General features: G+C 23.2%; 2 protein-coding genes across 2 annotated transcripts; both read left to right on the top strand.

Annotated features, from left to right (window-relative positions):
* Nucleotides 1-6,241, top strand: LOC145839354 (uncharacterized). Its single transcript, XM_082946936.1, has 2 exons — nt 1-803; nt 5,641-6,241. The coding sequence occupies exons 1-2, from the start codon at nt 1-3 to the stop codon at nt 6,239-6,241; spliced, it is 1,404 nt and encodes a 467-aa protein (XP_082803062.1).
* A 9,589-nt stretch (nt 6,242-15,830) lies between these two features.
* On the top strand, nt 15,831-21,229 carry LOC145839355 (uncharacterized). Its single transcript, XM_082946937.1, has 2 exons — nt 15,831-16,503; nt 20,502-21,229. The coding sequence occupies exons 1-2, from the start codon at nt 15,831-15,833 to the stop codon at nt 21,227-21,229; spliced, it is 1,401 nt and encodes a 466-aa protein (XP_082803063.1).
* Nucleotides 21,230-21,494: the final 265 nt, after the last annotated feature.

Genomic DNA, 21,494 nt, shown 5'->3' on the forward strand with positions numbered 1-21,494 from the left:
ATGGGTGATTCTGGTCAAAACAAAATTGATATGGTTGATAAAAATGTTACTTGTGATGTTTGCAAGAAGACTTTCAAAACTAAATTCTACCTGAAATATCACAAAAGATTACATACTGGAGAAAAGCCATACAAGTGTGATATTTGCGACAAAAAATTTATCATTAAAGGATGCTTAACAAGACACATGGTGGTGCATAGTGGTAAAAAAGAGTTTCAATGTCGTGTTTGTAGTAAAAGTTTTTCTCAGAAAAGTGTTCTGACAACTCACATGTTGGTACACAGTGGTAAAAAAGACTTTCAATGTCATGTTTGTCATAAGAATTTTGCTCAAAAATCTAATTTAAGACAACATTCAGTTACTCACACTAAAGATAAACTTTTCAAATGTGAATTGTGTGACAAAAGTTTTGCTCAAAAAATCCATGTAAAGAGACATATGTTCGTTCATACTGAAATAAAAGAACATCAGTGTGAAGTTTGCAAGAATAAATTTTCTCGAAAAGGTGATTTGAAACGACACATGTTGACTCATACCAAAGTAAAAGAACATGATTGTGATATTTGCATGAAGAAGTTTCCACTGAAAGGAAGTTTAGTTGAACACTTTAGAATTCACTTGGGAGAAAAACCTTATGGTTGTGCGGAATGTGGAAAATGGTTTACTAGAAGTTCTAATCGATGTGAGCATATACGTAACTGTCATAAGGAACTCAGTAAAGAAAAGCAATCTGAACTGAAGTGTAAAATACAAAGATGTATTGTTCATGACTACCTTACGACAATAGCTGAATACAATTCTAAGTATTTAAATAAAGTCGAAAGAATTGAATAACTCTTTTGATGTATAATTTTAAGTAATATAATTTATAATGTTACAGTAATTTATAATGCTCTGGTTTGTTTAACTATTTGATGGCTAGCAGTGTGTTTAGAAAGTTAGTTTGCCGGTAAACTTCAAATAACGTTTTCTTGTGTATAGTTTTCATCAATACTATTTAAATATTTAATAACATTTGATTATCTTTTTATATTGTGGAGCTACATGAATATTAAAAACTATAATATTTTAGCTATAAATATATAGAACTGTAGTTGCTAGTTCTCATTTTATAAATTGCAGCAATAAAGTTTACAATAAATATGTGTTAACTATAAAGACTAATTTGTATATAATTAAAATTTTCTTTTTTTTCTAAACAATTTAAATTTGATAAATTATGAATTGTTAAAAATATTTTATGTAAGACTGAAATTAAAATATTTTTAAAATGGATATCAATCACTTTTTTTTAATATTCTAAAAAAATGTTTAATATTTTAAAATATCAATTTTATAATGTAAGTATAACAATCGTTTGTTAAATTGTTGTTAAATAAAGTAAATAACTTAAAAATAAGTTTTATCATCAAAATTTATTTTGACCTCTTTGTAAATTAACAATTAAGTCTTTCTGATTACTGATATTCTAAAACAAATTAAGACAGATACAACTTTTACATAGATTTTATAGCATATGAGTTTTAATTTACATTTCTGTTGTTACATTAGGCTATAAAAACTATGATCATTAGATTATTTATGCAAAAAGTTTTAATATATGTATAAATTCTAGACGTTGGTTTAGACAAAATCTAACAGTTTTTAAAAATGTTCGCATGGGGTGAGTGCACTAATTAATTCTATTCTTTAAATTATAGCAAATAGACCCCATAATAAATTTTGCGGTAATACAATTTTGAAAATAACTTCTTCGTTGATAAATCAAAAAAACTGTTTTGTCATTAACAACTTAATAAAGACTTACAAAAAATTATTTTTTTACTTAAGATAAGTTGAATCATTAAAACAATAGTATACCTTTACTCGGCATCGCTAAATTACAACCCACGCACAATTTTTTCTAAACTGATCAAATTTGAGGACCGCTTACCGACCAAAGGTAAAAGTTAGGAATGACAGTGAGAGTAAAAAAAAAACTTGAAATAAATATGAAATAAATAGCTTAAAAATATAATTTTTGTTAGCTGTTTACAAGTGGTAGTTGAGCGTGGATGGGAATAGTTAGTTTACGCGTTTACTCATAATATAAGACGTTTTAGAGCTTAGAGTGACTTACTGTTGTATATCATGTTTGGTTAGTCAAAAACTTGAACTGAGCGTCTTAATAAAGTTTTTAGTTGTTTCATAGATTGATTTTGTTTGAATAGTTTGGTAAGTTTTTTTTAAAATCTTTTTAAATGATTGTTTCGTTAGCTGACAATGTTTCTTCTAAAAGAATATTCAGAGCTTTTACAGCAACAATAAAATAACACGAATCATACAAATATATATATTAACATCAAGTAACGAGAAAGTAAATAATTGATCTTTGTAACTTTGTACTTAAATGTTCATAAGGGAAACTAATTAACTAGAAAGCAAAAACAAAGCAAAAACACTCGTCAAAATAATACTTATAAGTATAAATTAATAAAAACTAGAAATAAATAGATCAGAAATGGGGACACATGGGATTTAATTCTTATTTATAAGATTTAACTCTGTTTTACTCTGAAAATTTGAATTGTAATTAGTAGATAATATCTAAGAAAAAGTAATAATATGTAAGTATTAAATTTTAACTTCAGCTTTAAAGTTCTTAGCTAGATTTACTACAGCAATAGTTTTATAGAATTTATTATACAACATTTAAAACTAGTTTGCTCAATTTTTTAGCTATTTATGCTTAACTTCAAAACTAAACTAATATTTTAATATGCTAAAGTATCTAACCTACTTAAATGTTGTGACTAAATTATTATCATTATTTTGTATTATGATTTACTAATATCGTTTTCGGTATACTTACTTTAAAAAGTTTTAATAAAATACTAATAAAAATAAATGAGTATCAGTTTTAATTTTTTAATCAAACATGTTACTTATAAACAAACAGTTCTAAAACGAATTCAAAATCGAGCTGAAGTGTTTATAGATTTAATACTATATGTTACTTCCATTCGTATTAAGTTTTTACTTTACTTCAGCAATATTTGTCTTCCATAGAGACTTCTAAAAGTTTTAAATTTTCTTACTACTTTTACATGTACATTTTATAAAAAATGTTTGTTTTATTGAAACAAGTCTTTAAGATTGTAACTGATGGATATATATACAATTTAGAATAGAATGTTTTGCTAAATATAATTTTAAGTTTTACTAATTTTTAAAGTAAATTAACGCTGATTTAAAAAATTTATATGAATTTTTTAGTTAAATCAGGAATTTAGAAACTCACGAAGTTTTAAACTACAATTTTGTTTACGAAATTTATTTCATTACAGTTTTTAAATTTTTGCTTAAATTAGTTTTATTAAAACCAAAACTAAGGTAAATTTTTGATATTCCACTAATCAAGACTTTTTTATCAAAAACAAAAAGAACTTTTAATAGTTAAACGAAATTTAGTTTATTATAATTGTGTAAGAACTTTTATTAAACAAATGAATTTTTTTTTGTCAATGAGTGACTAATGTTTAAATTTATTTAGTTGAAACAATAAAGTATATAAATAAAGAAAGTTTGTAAAATAATATAATATACAAAATATTTGTTTAATTGTACTTCAACTTTCATGTGCTTTTAATAACTAAAACAGTTACTAAACCTGGACAAGACTAAAAAGTAGCCAAGTGGTGTGCATCCCAAAAACTAAAAAGTTTTTTCGTACACTGGTCTTAGGAGGAAATATTTTGAGCATTTTTTGTCAATCAATATACAAAATAACTAATAAAAAGAGAATCTTTATTTTTACGTATATTTTTAGTAGTTTTATATAAAAAAATCAAACAAGTTAAAGCAGTAGTTTATTTTTTAAGTTCTAGTTTGGAATAGTATTTATCATTTATTAATCAACAATTAAGAAAGCTTTTAACTTTATTTTAGTTTTTAATTATTTGACAAAGGCAATAAATAATAATAATAAACTATACATTACTTGATAATAGTAAAAAGTATTTTCAATGTGGCATTTACAGACGACAGAAAAGTCTACTTTAAACTTATTTTTTATTTTCATAAACCTTATAGTTTTCTGTTTGTATGAAACAGTTTAGTCAACTACTATTTCTATTTAAAATAAATATGAATGAACCCTAAATGACAAAAAATTAAAACTAGAATATGAAAAACTTCTTTAACTTAACAAGAAAAACACATAATATTTAAAAAAAATATTTTTTATCTATTTTGAAAACCTTCTACTAATTAAAGGTCAGCACACATAAGAAAATGTCTTCAGTTGAAAAATATAAAAAACGACAATATTTCGTTTACTTGAAAGAATTTGCAGTTAACAAAATAAAAATTTAGATGAGATGTAAGGGAAAATTTTTTACTGTAATTGTAGTGTGAAGATATATAGGTTAATTCAAACATAAGAGAAATACTCTTAATGTTAAATTTCTAAAAAATTGTTTTATCCAAAACGTCTTTATAACTAATATTAGTTTATTAAGATCATTTAAGCCTTTTTTTTACTGCATTAATTTAATAAAACATTTTAAAAAGTAACAACAATTTATATAGAAACAAAAAAGTAATCTCTATGGATCATATATATTAATATACATATTTAACCTTTTTTACCAAGTTTATTAAAATTGTTTATAGTTGACTTAGTAAACCATAAAAAAATGTCTGTTTTTAAAATTTATGTTTCTTCTATTTTTAAACTAAAAGAGTTTAAGAGTTTTAGAGTTTTCCTCTTAGGAGAGGAAACATTTAGTGAATTTTGTATAGTTAAAAAAACAAACACTAATTTTCTAATACTGCTTATAACATTTGCAAATAGATTTTCTATTAAATGTTTCCATTTAGCTTAATGCTATAATTAAAGCATCACGTATTTAGGATAATAAACTAAAAATTTCATAAAAAAAGATATAGATGATTAATTTAACAAAAATTTAGCTAGATTAGCAATAGTTATTTACACCAAAGAAATATAATTTAAATGCGTTGTAAGTAACACATGTTTTACTGAAAAAAGTAGTATAAAGATATATAGTCCGATTAATATTAAAAAAAAATTATCAAACTTAATTTTTTAAAGAAATTTTTTTATCAAAAATGTCACTATGACTCATATCTGTTTATGTAGATCACTTAAAAACTTTTTCTTTTTTAATATTATAAAGTAATTTAAAACGTAACAAAACTTATAAAGAAGCAACTATATGATATTTTTTTTTGATCATAAATATAAATATAAATATTTAAGCATTAAACATTTTTTTTAATCAATTTCACTAGAATTAAGTATAATTAGTCTAGGTAAACAATAACAAAATAAATCTTATAACATTTTTGCAGATACTTTCTTCTAAATTGTATAGACTAAAAAAAGTATATACTCGGTGACTATTGTATAATAAAAACACAACTATTAATTTCCTAGTACTACTTATGACATTTGCAAATATGTTTTCTTTAAAATGTTTTCTATTAGCTTAAAACTAAATCACTAAAAATATTAAAAAACGAATCTTATAATTTCATAAGAAAAATTTGTAGTTGATCAATTTAATAAAACTTTAGCTAGATTGCTTTAGTCATGAATGTTTTATGTCAAAAAAAAGGTAATGTGATCTCTAAAAGTAATTTTTGTGATGTCTGCAAGAAAAATTTCAAAAGAAAATCCGATTTAAATGTTCACAAAAGAATTCATACAGGAGAAAAGCCATACAATTGTGAATTTTGTGATAGAAGTTTTACTCAAAAAGGCAATTTAAAAAGACACATGATGGTACATAATGGTAAGAAAAACTTCCAATGTCATGTTTGTGGAAAGTATTTTTCTGAGAAATCTAACTTAAAAAAACACATTGTTACTCACACTAAAGATAAACTTTTCAAATGTGATATATGTGACAAAAGTTTTACTCAAAAAGCACATGTACAGACACACATGTTAGTTCATACAGGAATAAAAGAACATCAGTGTGAAGTTTGTGAGAGTAAGTTTTCTCTAAGAGGTAATTTAAAACAACATATGTTGACTCACACTAAAGTAAAACATCATGAATGTGATATTTGCAGGAAAAAATTCAGTCAGAAAAGTGACTTAGTCAGACACTTTAGAATTCACTTAGGAGAAAAGCCTTATGGTTGTGCAAAATGTGGAAAGTGGTTTACTGCTAATGCTAATAGAAATAAGCATATACGAGCCCATCATAAGGTGTTAAGTAAAGAACGATAATCAGAACTGAAGTGTAAAATACAAAGAAGCATTGTTCATGACTACCTTAAGTCAATATTTGAATACAATTCTAAGTATTCTTAACTGTTTCTAGCAGCTAGTTTGTGATTTACAAAATATTTTAATACAGTTTATAGTGTATTGTTTTGTATATTACTGTCTACAGATTTGCATCAGCCTACTTTGCACTAGCTTTGTTTATTTTTTAAAGTGTTTAATGAACTAGTTGTAATTAAACAACTCCATGTAAAAATATAAAAACTTTAAATTTTTGTTGTATATACTTTTTTGTTAACAATTATTGTTAAATAGTAGTACTTAAATTTACAAAGCTTTGAAGTCTCCTAATTAGCAATTTATATCCATGGGTTTTTTAATGGTGTTGAAGTTTGTTTTTTTTAAGTTAATAATACTTTTTTGAAAATTTCGTTAATTTTATAACTAGTTAAATAAAAATACAACAATCGAAACTTAAAGGCAAAATTCAATAAACAAATGTTTATGACTATCTTAAAAAATTTTTGAACATAAACCTAAATATCTTTAATGTAAGCGGTTTTTTTTCGTCTAATAAAAAATGATAAGAAAACTTGGAATTTTTGTTAAGTGATATATAAATGAGTATCAAATATATATATTATTATACTCATTTACAATAATAGACTTTCATGTGTAAATTTATATGTTCCATGTCGTAGTTTCATATTCTAAAAAGAATCTTTAGAATCAATAATAATAAATATCTATTTGTTGTTTTCTTTATAATTAAACTTTAAAGGTACGTAAGCACTAATCACAGTAATTTTAACGTTTTCTAAAAAATTTTAATTCTTAATAACTATTGTTCGTTTAGTTATTTAAATTTATATACTTTTAATGTTTATATAAATACTATGAAGTTTAGTTTGTTTTAACTAACAAATAAATATAAAACTGGCTGTTTTTAAAACACTAGTTACAAAATTTACGAAAGTAATTCATAACTAGTTTTTTTGTTAGATTATTGTAACTGTAACAACTTATAAAACTAATAAAGTAATAATAAAAATGAATCGAGATGCTATAACTGAATATAACAAGGGTACTTTTTTTTTGCTTAAATTGAAATGTTTAAACATTTTATACTTTAATAATTTATTTTTTTAGTTTTAGAAAAAAAGTAAGTTATTAGTGTAAATCAGTGATGTTTGGTTTTGGTTATTGTGTACAAAATTTTCCAACTAAACTATTTAACAAAATTCTACTAAATGTTTTCATATCTTTAATCAAACGTTTTAAAATGGTCTGGCACTACTTTTTAAAGTTTATTAAAAAAATATCTATTAAACGATGTTAATATTTACGATAATACTTGATTATTATAAGTAAAAATTGTGTTCATAAAAATGTTATAACTAATCATTTAGTATAAATGTATAAAAAAAACATTCAGCTCTTTTAGCTTGAAAAGTAAGTCTTAAGTAAGTTTTAGCTAAAATTTATAAACAAAACATATAAGTTTGCAACAAAAACAAAAAACTATTTAAGCTATCGTTTATAAATAGATACTAAATTAAGAAAATAGAAACTAAACAATATTGACTTTAAGTGATGTACAAATAAGAAACAATTCATAAAAATTTTTGTGACAGTTTAATATTTTTTATTACTTGTAGTCAGTAATTTGTACTCATAGCTAAACAAAACTTTATAAACATTTTTCTTCAAAAACAAAACAGTAAATAGACGAATTAAGTGACAAATAAGAATATGAATAAATATAAAGTAATCAATAATCTATTTAAAGTTATCGTATAGTATAAAGTTATCGTATAGCATAAACCTATTTAAAGTAATCAATAGAAAAACTGAAATAAACTTAAAGGAAACAAAATAGTTAGTTAAACTATATAGAGAACTTTATTTAATTTTTTTTATATTTTTACAGCTTCTAACTTGACAAGGAAAAAAAAATATTACAACAAATAATTATTTTGAATTTAGGTATTATAAACATTTTGCTTAAAGTTTATTATTAATTTAAAGCTATTAAGAATTTTTTAGTAGCGCCTTAACTTGAGGATTTACTTTTTAAAATTTCAACACAAATTTGGGTATAAAAAAATCGATCCTAGTTTCAAATTATTTTGAAGTTTGTCCGATATAGATTCTTTTATAGAAACAGTTTAATTTTATACTGTATAACTTTTATTTAATTATGGTGTTAGCCCTTTTAACTGTACTTTCATTAGTGATTTCGAAACAAGTATAAATTTCAGAATTTTTCATTGTATGTTTATTTCGTTAATAATTTTATTTTTTCTCAAACAAACGTGATATATCTTTAATTAATGTTAGTTTCAAAACAACTGTGAACTTCTCAGGTCTATATACCTTAGTCTTGATAAAAGGTTATAAATGCTTTACTTTTAACCATTATACTTAAAAAAGTCAACCCTAGATTAATCAACCCTAGATAAATAATAATAAAAACAAGTGTCCACATAATGTTCTAAAATTATATAACAACATTATTAATGAAATAATAAAATACTTAATAAATTCCCTAACTAGAATAATAGTAAAAACAAGTGTCTGTTTATCTTATTTCTAAATTAATAAAAATTTTTAAACATTTTTTGTACAAGTTAATGACTAAAACACATGAAGGTTACTATTTACTAGTTTGTAGTAGTTTTAAAATAATTCGGTTACCTTTAGTTGTTTGATGATATACAGAAATTTTTCAGCTTTAACTTGAAGAACTTTTATTTTGAGAATAAAATTGTAGCAAAATTTTTTAAGTTACAGACTAAAGCATAATGTTTATTTCACTATATTAAGCGTGTGTTCTACTATATCCTAGCTGATCTTAACATTCTTCAATGTCTTGACTGAACGACAACAATCTTTCAAAGTAAAAAAGAGACTGTTGGTTATTTTTCGATATAGAAAATAAAAATTAATTTAGTCTCTAAGCTGTTTAGTAGTTTTATCTACAGTTTATTTTTAATTTGTATAAAAATTGACATCAATTAAAAAGTGTTTTCTGTCTGGTTTATTATTTCGTATTTTAAAATATATTTTCAAATTACTGTTTGCCATTGTCAGATAAAAAAAAATAAATAAAATAGAATTAGACTAGTATTTGACACCCAAAATTTTTATCCAGATTATATAAAATTTCATTTTTATTTTTTACTTTAACCTTTTAAAACGTATTTTTTTTAATATATGTACATTAGTAAAACTATTAAATGTAAAATAACCAAGTGATATTTTTTTTAGAACTAAAGTATAAATGTTAATGATAAACAGTTTTAATTTTAATTGTAAATAGTTTTAATCTTGAAAAATAAAACGTTTTGAATTAAGTTTGAGAGTTATAATTTTTTCTCTGCAACTAGATATTCATTTTGAAACTTAATAGTAAAACAACGCTCAGAAATGTAATTTTTATAACAATAATTACATATGTAATAAAACTTAATGTACACAACTTTTGTTGTATATTATTGATGATTTTAATTTCTTACTTTTTATATTAATTTTGACCAACCAAAATAATTGCAACTAACATTTAACATGTAACCTAATTAACAGTGTTAAAAATAAATTGCTTCTAAAAACCAGTATTGAAACGTTTTAAAATAAGTTGTTATTTTTAAAAAAATGTTCATTTTTTACTATTTAATAAAAAACTACACTGTTTTTAGCTTCAGTTCATAAAATATAATAAACTTAGACAAAAATTTTCAAACAAATTAACTAAACTTAAAATTAAGTTAAGTTTGATTAACTCATGTTATTTTAATCAACATGTAATCTAATTAGTAATGTTTTATTAACTATTTTTTACTAAAAACCAGTATTAATTCATGGTAAAGTAAGTTATTTATACCAAAGTAGATAAAATTTTCATTTAGTACCATCTTATAAAAGAAATACATTGTTTTAGCTTAAAATTATTAAGTTTAACAGTTTAAGATGAATTTTTTTAAGTTTTTTTCTTTATTAATAGCTTTTATAGATTGAGAGTTAATAAACTATTAATTATTTTTAAATTTTAATTTAGTGAATAATTATTTGCTATTTTACACACTATTAAACACAAATTTTAGCACTTAAGTTAAACACTATGGGTGATTCTGGTCAAAACAAAAGTAATATGGATGTCAAAAGTGTTTCTTGTGATGTTTGCAAGAAGACTTTCAAAACTAAAACCTATATGAAAGTTCACGAAAAAATTCATACAGGAAAAACACCATACAAGTGTGATGTTTGTGACAAAAGATTTGTTACTAAGGCAGCTTAACAAGACACATGCTGGTGCATAGTAATAAAAAAGAGTTTCAATGTTATGTTTGTCATAAGAATTTTGCTCTAAAATATAATCTAAAACTACATTTCGTCACTTATACCAAAAATAAAGTTTTCAAATGTGATACATGTGACAAAAGTTTTGCTCGAAAAAGTCATGTAAAAGCGCATATGTTAGTTCACACTAAAATAAAAGAACATCACTGCAAAGTTTGTGAGAAGAAATTTTCTCAGAAAAGTATTTTGAAACGTCATATGTTGACTCACACCAAAGTGAAAGCCCACTAATGCGATATTTGCAAGAAAAAATTCAGTCAGAAAAGTGATTTAGTTAGAAACTTTAGAATTCACTTAGGAGAAAAGCCTTATGGTTGTGCAAAATGTGGATAGTGGTTTACTGCTAATGTTAATAGAAATCAGCATATACGAACTTACCATAAGGAACTAAGTAAAGAAAAGCAATCAGAACTGAAGTGTAAAATACAAAGAAGTATTGTTCATGAATATCTTGAAACAATATTTGAATACAATTCTAATTATGATTAGTTGTTCCTAGCAGCTAGTTTGCGGTTTATAAAATCTTTTAATACAGTTTACAGTTAATAGTATATTACTATTTACAGATTTGCATCAGTCTACTTTGCACTAGCTTTATTTTTTAAGTGTTTAATGAACTAGTTGTATTTAAATAACTCCATGTAAAAATAAAAACTTTAAAAGTTTGTTATATTTACTTTTTTGTTAATATTTATTTTTTATAGAAGTACATAAATTTACAAAGCTATGAAATGTCCTAAATAGAAAATTTTTATATATTGTATTTTTTTGTTGGTGTTGAATTTTTTTCTTATAAATTAATAATACTTTTTTGTAAATTTCGGTTAGTTTTTTTTTTTTGTGTGATGTATACGAACTCAACATAGGGAGTTAAATAAAAAACAGCAATCGAAACTGAAGTGTAAAAGTTCTAACAACAATTGTTTATGACTATCTTAAAGCTATATCTGAACACAAATCTAAAGATCTTAATGTAAGCGATTTATTTTTCGTCTAATGAAATAACATTAAAAAACTTTAAATTTTTGTAAAGTTATGTATAAATGAGTATCAATAAATATATATATTATACTGGTCTACAGGGATATACTTTTATGCGTAAATTTATATGCTCCATGTCGTAGTTTCATATTCTAAAAGGAATCTTTAGATTAGATAAAAATCATTAATTTATATGTTTGTTGTTTTTTTATAATTAAATTTAAAAGGTACGTAAGCACTAGTGACAATAGTTTTAACGTTTATAAAACATTTTAATTCTTATTTATTATTTTTAATTTCGTTATTTAAATTTATATACTTTTAATATTAATAAAAATTACTATGAAGTTAAATTAACTTTTGGTAACAATTAAAACTAAAAATTAGGTATTTTTAAAACACTAGTTACAAAATTTAGGAGAGTAATACATAATTAGTTTTTTGTTAGATTATTGTAATGATAAAAACTAATGAAACTAATTAAGTAATAATAAAAAATAAATCGAGATGTTATAACTAAATACAGCAAGGATACTCTTTTTGCTTAAATTGAAATGTTTAAACAATTTATACTTTAATAATTTATTTTATCATTTTTAGAAAATAATTCAATTATTTTTGCTCTCCGTTATTGCGCACAAAGTTTTCCACTAAATTACTTTAAAACATAATTCTATTAAATGTTTTCATATCTTTAATCAAACGTTTTAAAATGTTGAAGCACTACTTGTTCTAATTTATTCATAAAAATATTTATTAAATGATATAATATCTACGATAATTCTTGATTATTATAAGTAAAAGTGTTTTCTATAATAATGTTATAATTAACCAATTAGTATAAGTGAAAAATAAAAGCATTTAGCTCTTTTAGCTAGGAAATATTGTTAGTGTTGATTAAAATTTTAGTCATAACTCATATACAAATCATATAAGTTTAAAACAAGAACAAAAAACTATTTAAGTTATCGTTAGTAAACAAATACTTAATAAAAAAATTAAAACTTAAAGAATATTGACTTTAAGTGATGTACAAACAAGCAACCATTATAATTGTTTTTGTGACAGTTTAATACATTCTATTACTTGTCGTCAGTAACTTATACTAGGAGCTAAACAAAACTATAGATACATTTTTCTTTAAAAACAAAATAATAAATAAACTAATTAAGTGATAAATAACAATATGTATAAACAAAACGTAATCAATAAATAAACTGAAATAAAATTAAATAAAACAAAATAGGTAGTTAAACTAAACAGAGAATTTTAAATACAATTACTTTTTGATACTGCTTCTAACTTGACAAGGTCAAAAAAATAATGCAAGAAATAAATATTTTAAATCTAAATAATATCAACTTTTTGCTTAACGTTTATTATTTATTTATTTATTGTTCAGCTATTAAGAATTTTGTAGTAGCGTTTGTCTTAATTTTAGATTTAAATTCTAAAAAATCCAACACACAATTAGGTAAAAAATATCTATCCTAGTTTTAAATTGTTTGGAAGTTTGTCCGATATAGATTCTTTTATAGGAGCAGTTTAATTTGTATCCTGTACAACTTTAATTTAATTATAGTATTAGACCTTTTAAATGCACTTTTAAAACTGATCTCGAAACAAATATAATTCTCAGAATTCTTCATTGTACGTTTATTTCGTTAATACTTTTATTTTGTATACAAACACACATATATCTGCAATATAGTGAACTTCTCAAGTCTGTATACCTTAGTCTTGTTTAGGTTATTACCTTGTATAATTCAATTTGATTATCAAATTTGAAATATTTCTTTGAAAAAATCATTAGTACTAACAAATTAAATTTTAGCTTAAAATAACATGCCATTTTTTAGAAATTGTTTAAATATGTTTATTCATGTCGTTATGAGTAGCTGAACTGACATGGTCAGTCATTGTAAAATAAAAAATCTAAGACGAAAAATTTTAAAACAACAAATACTTAAAAGAATGTGATGTACTAAAAGATTTGCTAAAATCTGTTTAGGTAGAACTCATTTTTTAAATATCAAAACGTAATGTTTGTCATAATAGAGGTTTTTTTCTTTAATTTTAAATTAATAACGGTTTTAACTAAGTAATAACAATTAACGCAACAATTGTATAGTTCAGATATTATGAATAGATTATTTAAAAGTTTTCTATCAAAAACAGACTATTAATAGTTATAATTTTTTATGCCATCAGAAAAAATTTAAAATTTTGTAAAGATTGCACAAATGAATTTATTTAAAAAATTGATAATATCTGACTAAAAATCGTTTAAGTTGATTGTTTTCTATACGTTTTATAGGGGTTGCACTAGAAACCACTCTAAACAGTTTTCTTGTCTTTAATATAAACGTATTTTTTCCTAAACGAGCAATTTTCTGCAAAACTAATACTCGGTTTTCAACGTTCCATTTAAACAGTTAAACAAGTCTCTATATCTCATTGGAAAATTAAAGTACACAAATAATAAAGTTTTTTAAGCATCTATAATACAAGGTAATAACTAAGACACATGATGATTACTACTTACTAGTTTGTAATAGCTTTAAAATACTTTAGTAGTTTCTAATTTTATGATGATATACAGAAATTTTTCAAATTTGTTTTGAATATTAAAATATTATTTAGAGAATAAAATCTTAGCAAGGCTTCATTCACTCTACTAACAGGGTGACCACTAAACCTGAATCTTGGAATTTAAGAAATCAAAAAAAAAAAACTTCAAAATCTGGAGTTTTGAGAAAAATTACTAAAATACCTATAATTTTAAAATATTTTTAGATGTTAAGTAATAGAATTCAATTTAATATGATATATCTATAATATCGACAAAAACGATTTACCTTAATCAATTTTTTATATCTAAAAACACATTTAAAGTAGCTTTACAATATCTTTTTAATGTTGCATTACCAATTAACAAAGTTTTTTACTTTGAACTTAAAATTAAACTAAAAGTAGACCTAAAAACGTCTACTTTAAAAAAATTTGAATAAAATCCAAAAAAAAACTAAAAAAAAATTATCAAAATCCAGTTGTCACCTGGGTTATATCTATGTAGATTAAGTTTTATAAAAATTTATAAAGTTTATAAGAAACCTTACTAAAATTAAACTTATATTAAAATACTAAAAAAAAATGGAGGCTATAGTTGACAAACGAATGACAGACACAACAATATCCAGGTTTTTTATTTTTATTAAATTTTTTTGATTAAATTATGTTTTTGTTTAATTCATTATTATAACAAGTATTAAAAAATCTATTATAAAAGTTTAACATAATTAGTAACGTTTTGAGTAAAAACTAGCATAACACTTTTTTTTAGTTTAGTTGTTTATGTATTAAAATAAAGTTGTTTATTAAGTCACTATTGAACAAAAAGAAACAATGTTAAATATTTCAATTAAACAATAAATAAAACAATAAATACCAATTATAAAGTATTTCCATTAGCCTAATGCTTCTAAAAAAAACAACAGATATTAAGTTTAATTTTCACAGTTTAAGTATTAAGGTTAATTAATTTAACAAAAGTTCAGCTAGATTACTTAAATCCATGGACAATTTTGGTCAACTGAATAGTAAAATGGTGGCTAAAAGTATTAGTTGTGGTATTTGCAAATGATTTTGTAAAGTAAATACTATTTGAATAGTGACAAAAGAATTCATAGTGAAGATATGCCATACAACAGTGATGTTTGTAATAAAACTTTTATTTACAAAAGTAATTTAGTAAGATACATGATGGTACAAAGTGACAAGAAACAATTAAAACATATATGGTTTATCTGCACATAAACAAGTATTGAAACAGCACATTGTTACTCATTTTAAAGATACAAACTTTAAATGTGATATTTGTGACATAAGTTTTACTCAAAAAGGATATGTTAAGACACATATGTTAGTTCATACTTAAAAAAAAATCAATGTAAAGTTTGTAAGAAGTGAATATAGTTATAGAGTTAGTGATTTTAAAATTAGATAAATGACATGTTTATAAATCATCAAAAGATATTCATAAATCATAATTAGAGCAAAAAATATAAAACAGTTATTTAAAATATAAAACATCTTGATTTTCTATTGCTCAATTCTAAAAGGTTAAAATTCTAAAATATAATTAAATTAATCTTTATGTTGACATTATCATATGTTATTAACTGAAAGTAAATATCAATAGATATAAAATTAATATTTTTCTTTAGTTCTTATAAGGATTTTTTTACCAACTATGAATAATAATGAACCGTCTGGCAGTAACTTAAGTGCTAAATGTATTAATTGTGATGTTTGCAAGAAAAGTTTCAAATATAAGTCACATTTTACAATGCACAAAAGAGTTCATACGGGAGAAAAGCCCTATAAGTGTAAAAAATGTGAGAAAAGTTTTGCTTTGAAAGGCAGTTTAACAAAACACTTGTTGGTACATAGTGGTAATAAAGAATATCAATGTCATGTTTGTTTAAAAGAATTCGCACGTAAAAATGTATTAAAATGTCACATGGTTACTCATACTAAAGAAAAAGCATTCAAATGTGATTTATGTGACAAAAATTTTACACTAAAAAGTAATGTAAAGACACATATGTTAGTTCATACTGGAATAAAAGAACTTCAGTGCGAAGTCTGTCAGAAGAAGTTTTCACCAAAAAGTAGTTTGAAACGACATATGTTGACTCATACTAAATTAAAAGCTCATGAATGTGATATTTGCATGAAGAAGTTTTCACAGAAAATTAATTTAGTAAGTCATTTTAGAATTCACTTAGGAGAAAAACCTTATGGATGTGCAAAATGTGGAAAGTGGTTTACTCATCCTGCTGGTCGAAATCAGCACATACGTGTTCACCATAAGGAACTAAATAAAGAACAACAATCAGAACTGAAGTGTAAAATACAAAGAAGTATTGTTCATGACTATCTTAAGTCAATATCTGAATACAACTCTAAATATGTTTAATGTTAGCGGTTTTTTTTATTATTATATAAAATAATATTAGAAAACTTTGAGAAGTTGTTAAATGATGTATATATAAGTGTCAAAAAAATCTTTAGACTTTTTACAATGATTTACTTTTGTGTTAAATGTTCGATGACCTAGTTGCATATTCTTAAAAATTCTAAAAAATATATAAAGATATTTATTTTTTATATATCTTGTTTACTGATAATTAATCTTAAGCTTAACATGAACTTAAGCTCTTTAGACAGTAATCATAAAATTAAACTATTTATTTTGCGTTAGTTTGTTATTTTTCGTTTACTAATTTGAGTCTATTTTTTTTTAATAAAAAAATTTTAGATAAAAAGTTAACTTCATTTTTTATAACAAATACATTTTTAAAATTTAATGTAAATCATAATTTATTATAATATAATAGTTTAATAATATACTTTTTGTTTCAAAATAAATTATTGTTCTATTTAATTAAATTTGAAACGATAAATACGCTTTATTTAAGAGAATAGTTCATAACTATATACTCCGTATATGTAGTTATTGTAACTATGATAAGTTAGTAACTTATCTAAGAATAGTTACAAAATAATAAAAATGTTACATTTAAATAAAACAGGAAGACTTCTTTGCTTAAATTAAAATGTTAATCGTGTTATTTGTACTGTTTTTATAATTGTTTATAAAATTGTTAGAAAAAAGTCTGTTGTTAATATAGTGTAGCAGTTTTGCATGCTTCACTGCTTTATTAAATATAAGAGAAAATATTGCAAAAAAAGATTAATTTTCTCAATGCTTATTAATGAAAACCTTGAATAAACGTTGCTTATGGTAGAATGGTGAGCTAAAGCCACCTGTTAATTCTTATTTAAACTGAGTATTTTTTAACCGACTATTATGTTTATGTTTTCTTTATAGTGTGTGTTTACTTTGTATATATTGTATGTGTAATAAATTGTAAAACTTATCGAACAGTACTCAGGTGAATATCAGAAGAGTTACTATTTAGAATGTATTAGTAAGGTTGACTTTTTATAGTAATACTGAGTTTATAAAATGAGTCCTCAGGTCATATATCACTATTTTAGTGTGTCGCTCTCGCGGTAATTGTCTCTTATTTATTTTCTTCTTTTCTCTCAAGCGGAATATAAATTGAGAATAAGCGCAAAAAATCACTTTTAGTTTTTGCTGCGTAGCCGCCAATATAAATCATGGCGGATTTTCGCTGCATTTAGTTGTAAATGGTTTCAATCTTGTTTATCGAGTTTAATTCGCTTTTAGAACACTTTATGAGTTTAAACTAACACTTAGCTCCAGCTTCATAGATTCATTTATTTTAGTCTTTTAAAAGATTTAATAACTCGAGTGATTGTCTTTATGTTTTATATTATTTTTATCACCTTTTTGTTTCGAAATTTCATTGTAAATAAAATCATTATCACAGACTCGAACTTCGTTTAGATTAGTATAAGTAACTGATTTATAAAACCTTTATAAAATGTTAAGTAAGTCATATTAGTTTATTTAAATGAATTATAGTTTACTCGTTATATTAAGTGCATCTTTTATACATGTTAAAGCGCACGTTGCGTTATAAACCAGGCCCCTAACATTGTATAAGTAGAACGCTCCGTTAGCGACAATAGTATAATTTTTCTCTCGTTTTTGGAAGTTATACATAAACTTTTTAACTAAAATTTTATCGATAAAACTTTACTTAAAATCGCATCTTTAGTCAAGCGGTTTAAAATGGTGTAGCTTAGATTTTTATAGCACTGTTAATAAGATATTTTCTAAATAATTTGAGTAACTACGACAATATTTACTAATTATAACTTAAGGTAGCGTTAAATAAAACATAACATTATCCTTCAATTATTTAAATATATTGTTTTAACCTTGTTATAAAACTAGTTCTGATTTGAAGTTTAGAGAATATTTAGCTCATTTTCTATTATCTTTTTTTTTATGTTAATATAACTGTTATCTTATCATGATTAAAAACATTGACTCGAAGATAATATATTTTAAATCTATAGTTTTAATATATGTTTGCACAACTTCATTGTTTGTTAATTGTTCAGCTATTTTGTTAGTTTACAATTGCAAAAACGGACTCTAGATAGTTATAAACTTTTTTTGTTATCGAAATAAAGTTTAAAATATAATAAAGATTGATCAAGAGAATTTATTTAAATGAAAAAGATTATTTGATTAACAACGTTATCGTTGATTTTTTTTTGTCCTCATTTTCAGGGATTGCACTAGAAATCAGCCTAAACACGCCTTGTCTTTATTATAAACGCTTTATTTTTTAAATGAGCAATTTTCTGCAAAAATAATATTTGAATTTGAGCATTCGGTTTTAATATTTTATTGCTCTGCTGTAAACAAAGCATATTAAAAAAGTCCCTAACTAGAACATCAATAATAATAAAAGCAAGTTTTCAAAAGTTTTTAAACAAAATTAATCAAAATTTTCAAATATCTGTAATACAAGTTGATAACTAAGACACATAAAGGTTTCTATTTACTAATTTGTAGTACTTCTACTAAATATTTAGATTATCTTTAGCTTTATGATGATTTACAGATGTTTTTCAGCCTTATCTCAAACAAATTTTAATTATATTTTGAAAATAAAACTTAAGCAAGAATTCATACTGCTAACAGGATGGACACTAAACGTGGAATCTTTGAGTTCAAGGTTTTTGTAAATTTGATAACAATCACTAAAAACCTTTGAAATTTTTTACAATTTTTACATGTTACATAAAAAATTCTAAATTTTAAACGAAAAAAGAACTTAACATAAAGACCAAATTGTTTTGTCCCCATCAAAAATTTTGATATTAGAAACCCTTTTCAATTTAGTTTTACAATATGTTTTCTATGTTGTTTCACCAATTAACACAGTCTTTTACTTTAAACTTGATTTTAAATTAATACTAAACCTAAAAACGTGTACTTCCAAAACTTGGAAGAAATTCACAATAACTCGAAAAAAGTTATGAAAAATCAGTTACAATCCTTTTAATATCCGTTAATATTTTACCTCTCTATTTGAACTACGTAGGCACAAATTTATAAAATGATTTAACACAAAACAAAACTATAAGTTGAAAGAAATCGTTATAGCAATAAGTATAGTGATAGAAAATAGACACGCTTTCAGTTTTTATAACTATCTGGAGTACAAAAAGTATATTAATCATTAAATCGTACAAAAGATTAAATGTATTAACTATCTGAACTACAAAAATATTTTTAACATTTAAAACTAAATTTATGAAGCTTATAAAAATAACTGTATAGTTTATACTGAGTAATCATCTTTTACTATAACGCTACTATTTTTAACATAAACTATACATAAAGTTTATCATTGTAATTAAAAAACGATTTTATTTCTTCAAGTATGACAAGAACTGATTTGCTTCCCTCAAAAATACAATAAAGAAAAAAAAAATTTCATTTATAAAAAAACTTTAGTCATTTTTTAACGTTGATAAACTTTTTAGTTGAAATAAAATTTAGTGTGCGTAACTTATGCTACATATATCTCTTAATATAGTTTATAACTTTTTTATGATTTTGACAAGGTCATGTAACTTTTAATCAACAGGTAATCTAACAAATAATATTACAAAAAAGTTGTTATAAAAAACCTGTTTTAGTAAGTTGTAAACCAAGTTTTTACTTCATAAATAAATAAAATATTTGTTTAGTACCATCTTATAATAAATATTTTTTTTGGTTTATTTTTAGCTTCAATTTGTGAAGATTAACAAACTTAGTTGAAAGTTTTCAAATCATGCAATTTTTTATAAATAGGTTTTTTTTGGTTAAAAGTTATCTTTAAACATTTATTTATTTTTAATTTAAATTAAGTACATCAATCTCTGTTTTATTACACACTATTAAACATAGCATTTAGCACTTAAGTTTATACTATGAGTGATTCTGGTCAAAACAAAAGTAATATAGTTGTTTCTTGTGATGTTTGCAAGAAAACTTTCAAAACTAAATCCTACCTGAAATTTCACAAAAGAATTCATATTGAACAAAAACCATACAAATGTGATATTTGTGAGAAAATATTTATTATTAAAAGCAGCTTAACAAAACACATGCTAGTACATAGTGGTAAAAAAGAATTTCAATGTCATGTTTGTCATAAGAAGTTAGCTCGAAAAAGTGATATGAAACGTCACTTAGTTACTCATACTAAAGATGAAATTTTCAAATGTGATGTTTGTGACAAAAGTTTTACTAGAAAAAGTAATGTGAGAAGACATATGTTAGTTCATACCAGTAAGAAAGATTTTCAATGTGAAGTTTGTGGGAAGAAGTTTTCGCAGAAAAGTGATTTGAAACGTCATATGTTGACTCATACTAAATTAAAAGCTTATGAATGTGATATTTGCAAAAAGAAGTTTTCACAGAAACAACACTTAGTAGATCACTTCAGAATTCATTTAGGAGAAAAACCATATGGTTGTGCAGAATGTGGAAAATGGTTTACTAAAGCCTCTAATCGAACTAGGCATATAAATACTCTTCATAAGGAACTAAGTAAAGAGCAACAGTCAAAACTAAAATGTAAAATACAAAGAACTATTGTTCATGACTATCTTAAAGCAATATCTGAATACAATTTAAACTATTGTTAGCAGTTTGTTATAATATTAAGTTTTTGGTAAACTTTAAATAACTCTTTTTTGATATACAATTTTATATAATACTACTTATATATTCGCTAACTTATGAGACTCTATTTTGGTAATTAATTTGTATGATGGAGCTAATTGATTATAGAAAATATCCTTTAAAGCCATAAATTTATAAAATTTTAGTTGTTATATCACTTATTTTAAACTTATTTTAATAAAATTTATCTTAAATATACGTAAACCATAAAAACTGTAATTTGAATAT

This window comes from Thalia democratica, chromosome 6 (genome assembly GCF_965202585.1).
Source record: "Thalia democratica chromosome 6, ktThaDemo2.hap1.1, whole genome shotgun sequence".
Taxonomy (NCBI): Eukaryota; Metazoa; Chordata; class Thaliacea; order Salpida; family Salpidae; genus Thalia; species Thalia democratica.

What these genes read in the sequence shown, in the direction of transcription:
- LOC145839354 (XM_082946936.1), top strand. Translation starts at nt 1, where the DNA reads ATGGGTGATTCTGGTCAAAACAAAATTGATATGGTTGATAAAAATGTT. An exon ending in ATAGCTGAATACAATTCTAA is followed by an intron (nt 804 to 5,640) that starts GTATTTAAATAA and finishes GATCTCTAAAAG; the next exon opens with TAATTTTTGTGATGTCTGCA.
- LOC145839355 (XM_082946937.1), top strand. Translation starts at nt 15,831, where the DNA reads ATGAATAATAATGAACCGTCTGGCAGTAACTTAAGTGCTAAATGTATT. An exon ending in GAAGTGTAAAATACAAAGAA is followed by an intron (nt 16,504 to 20,501) that starts GTATTGTTCATG and finishes TTAGCACTTAAG; the next exon opens with TTTATACTATGAGTGATTCT.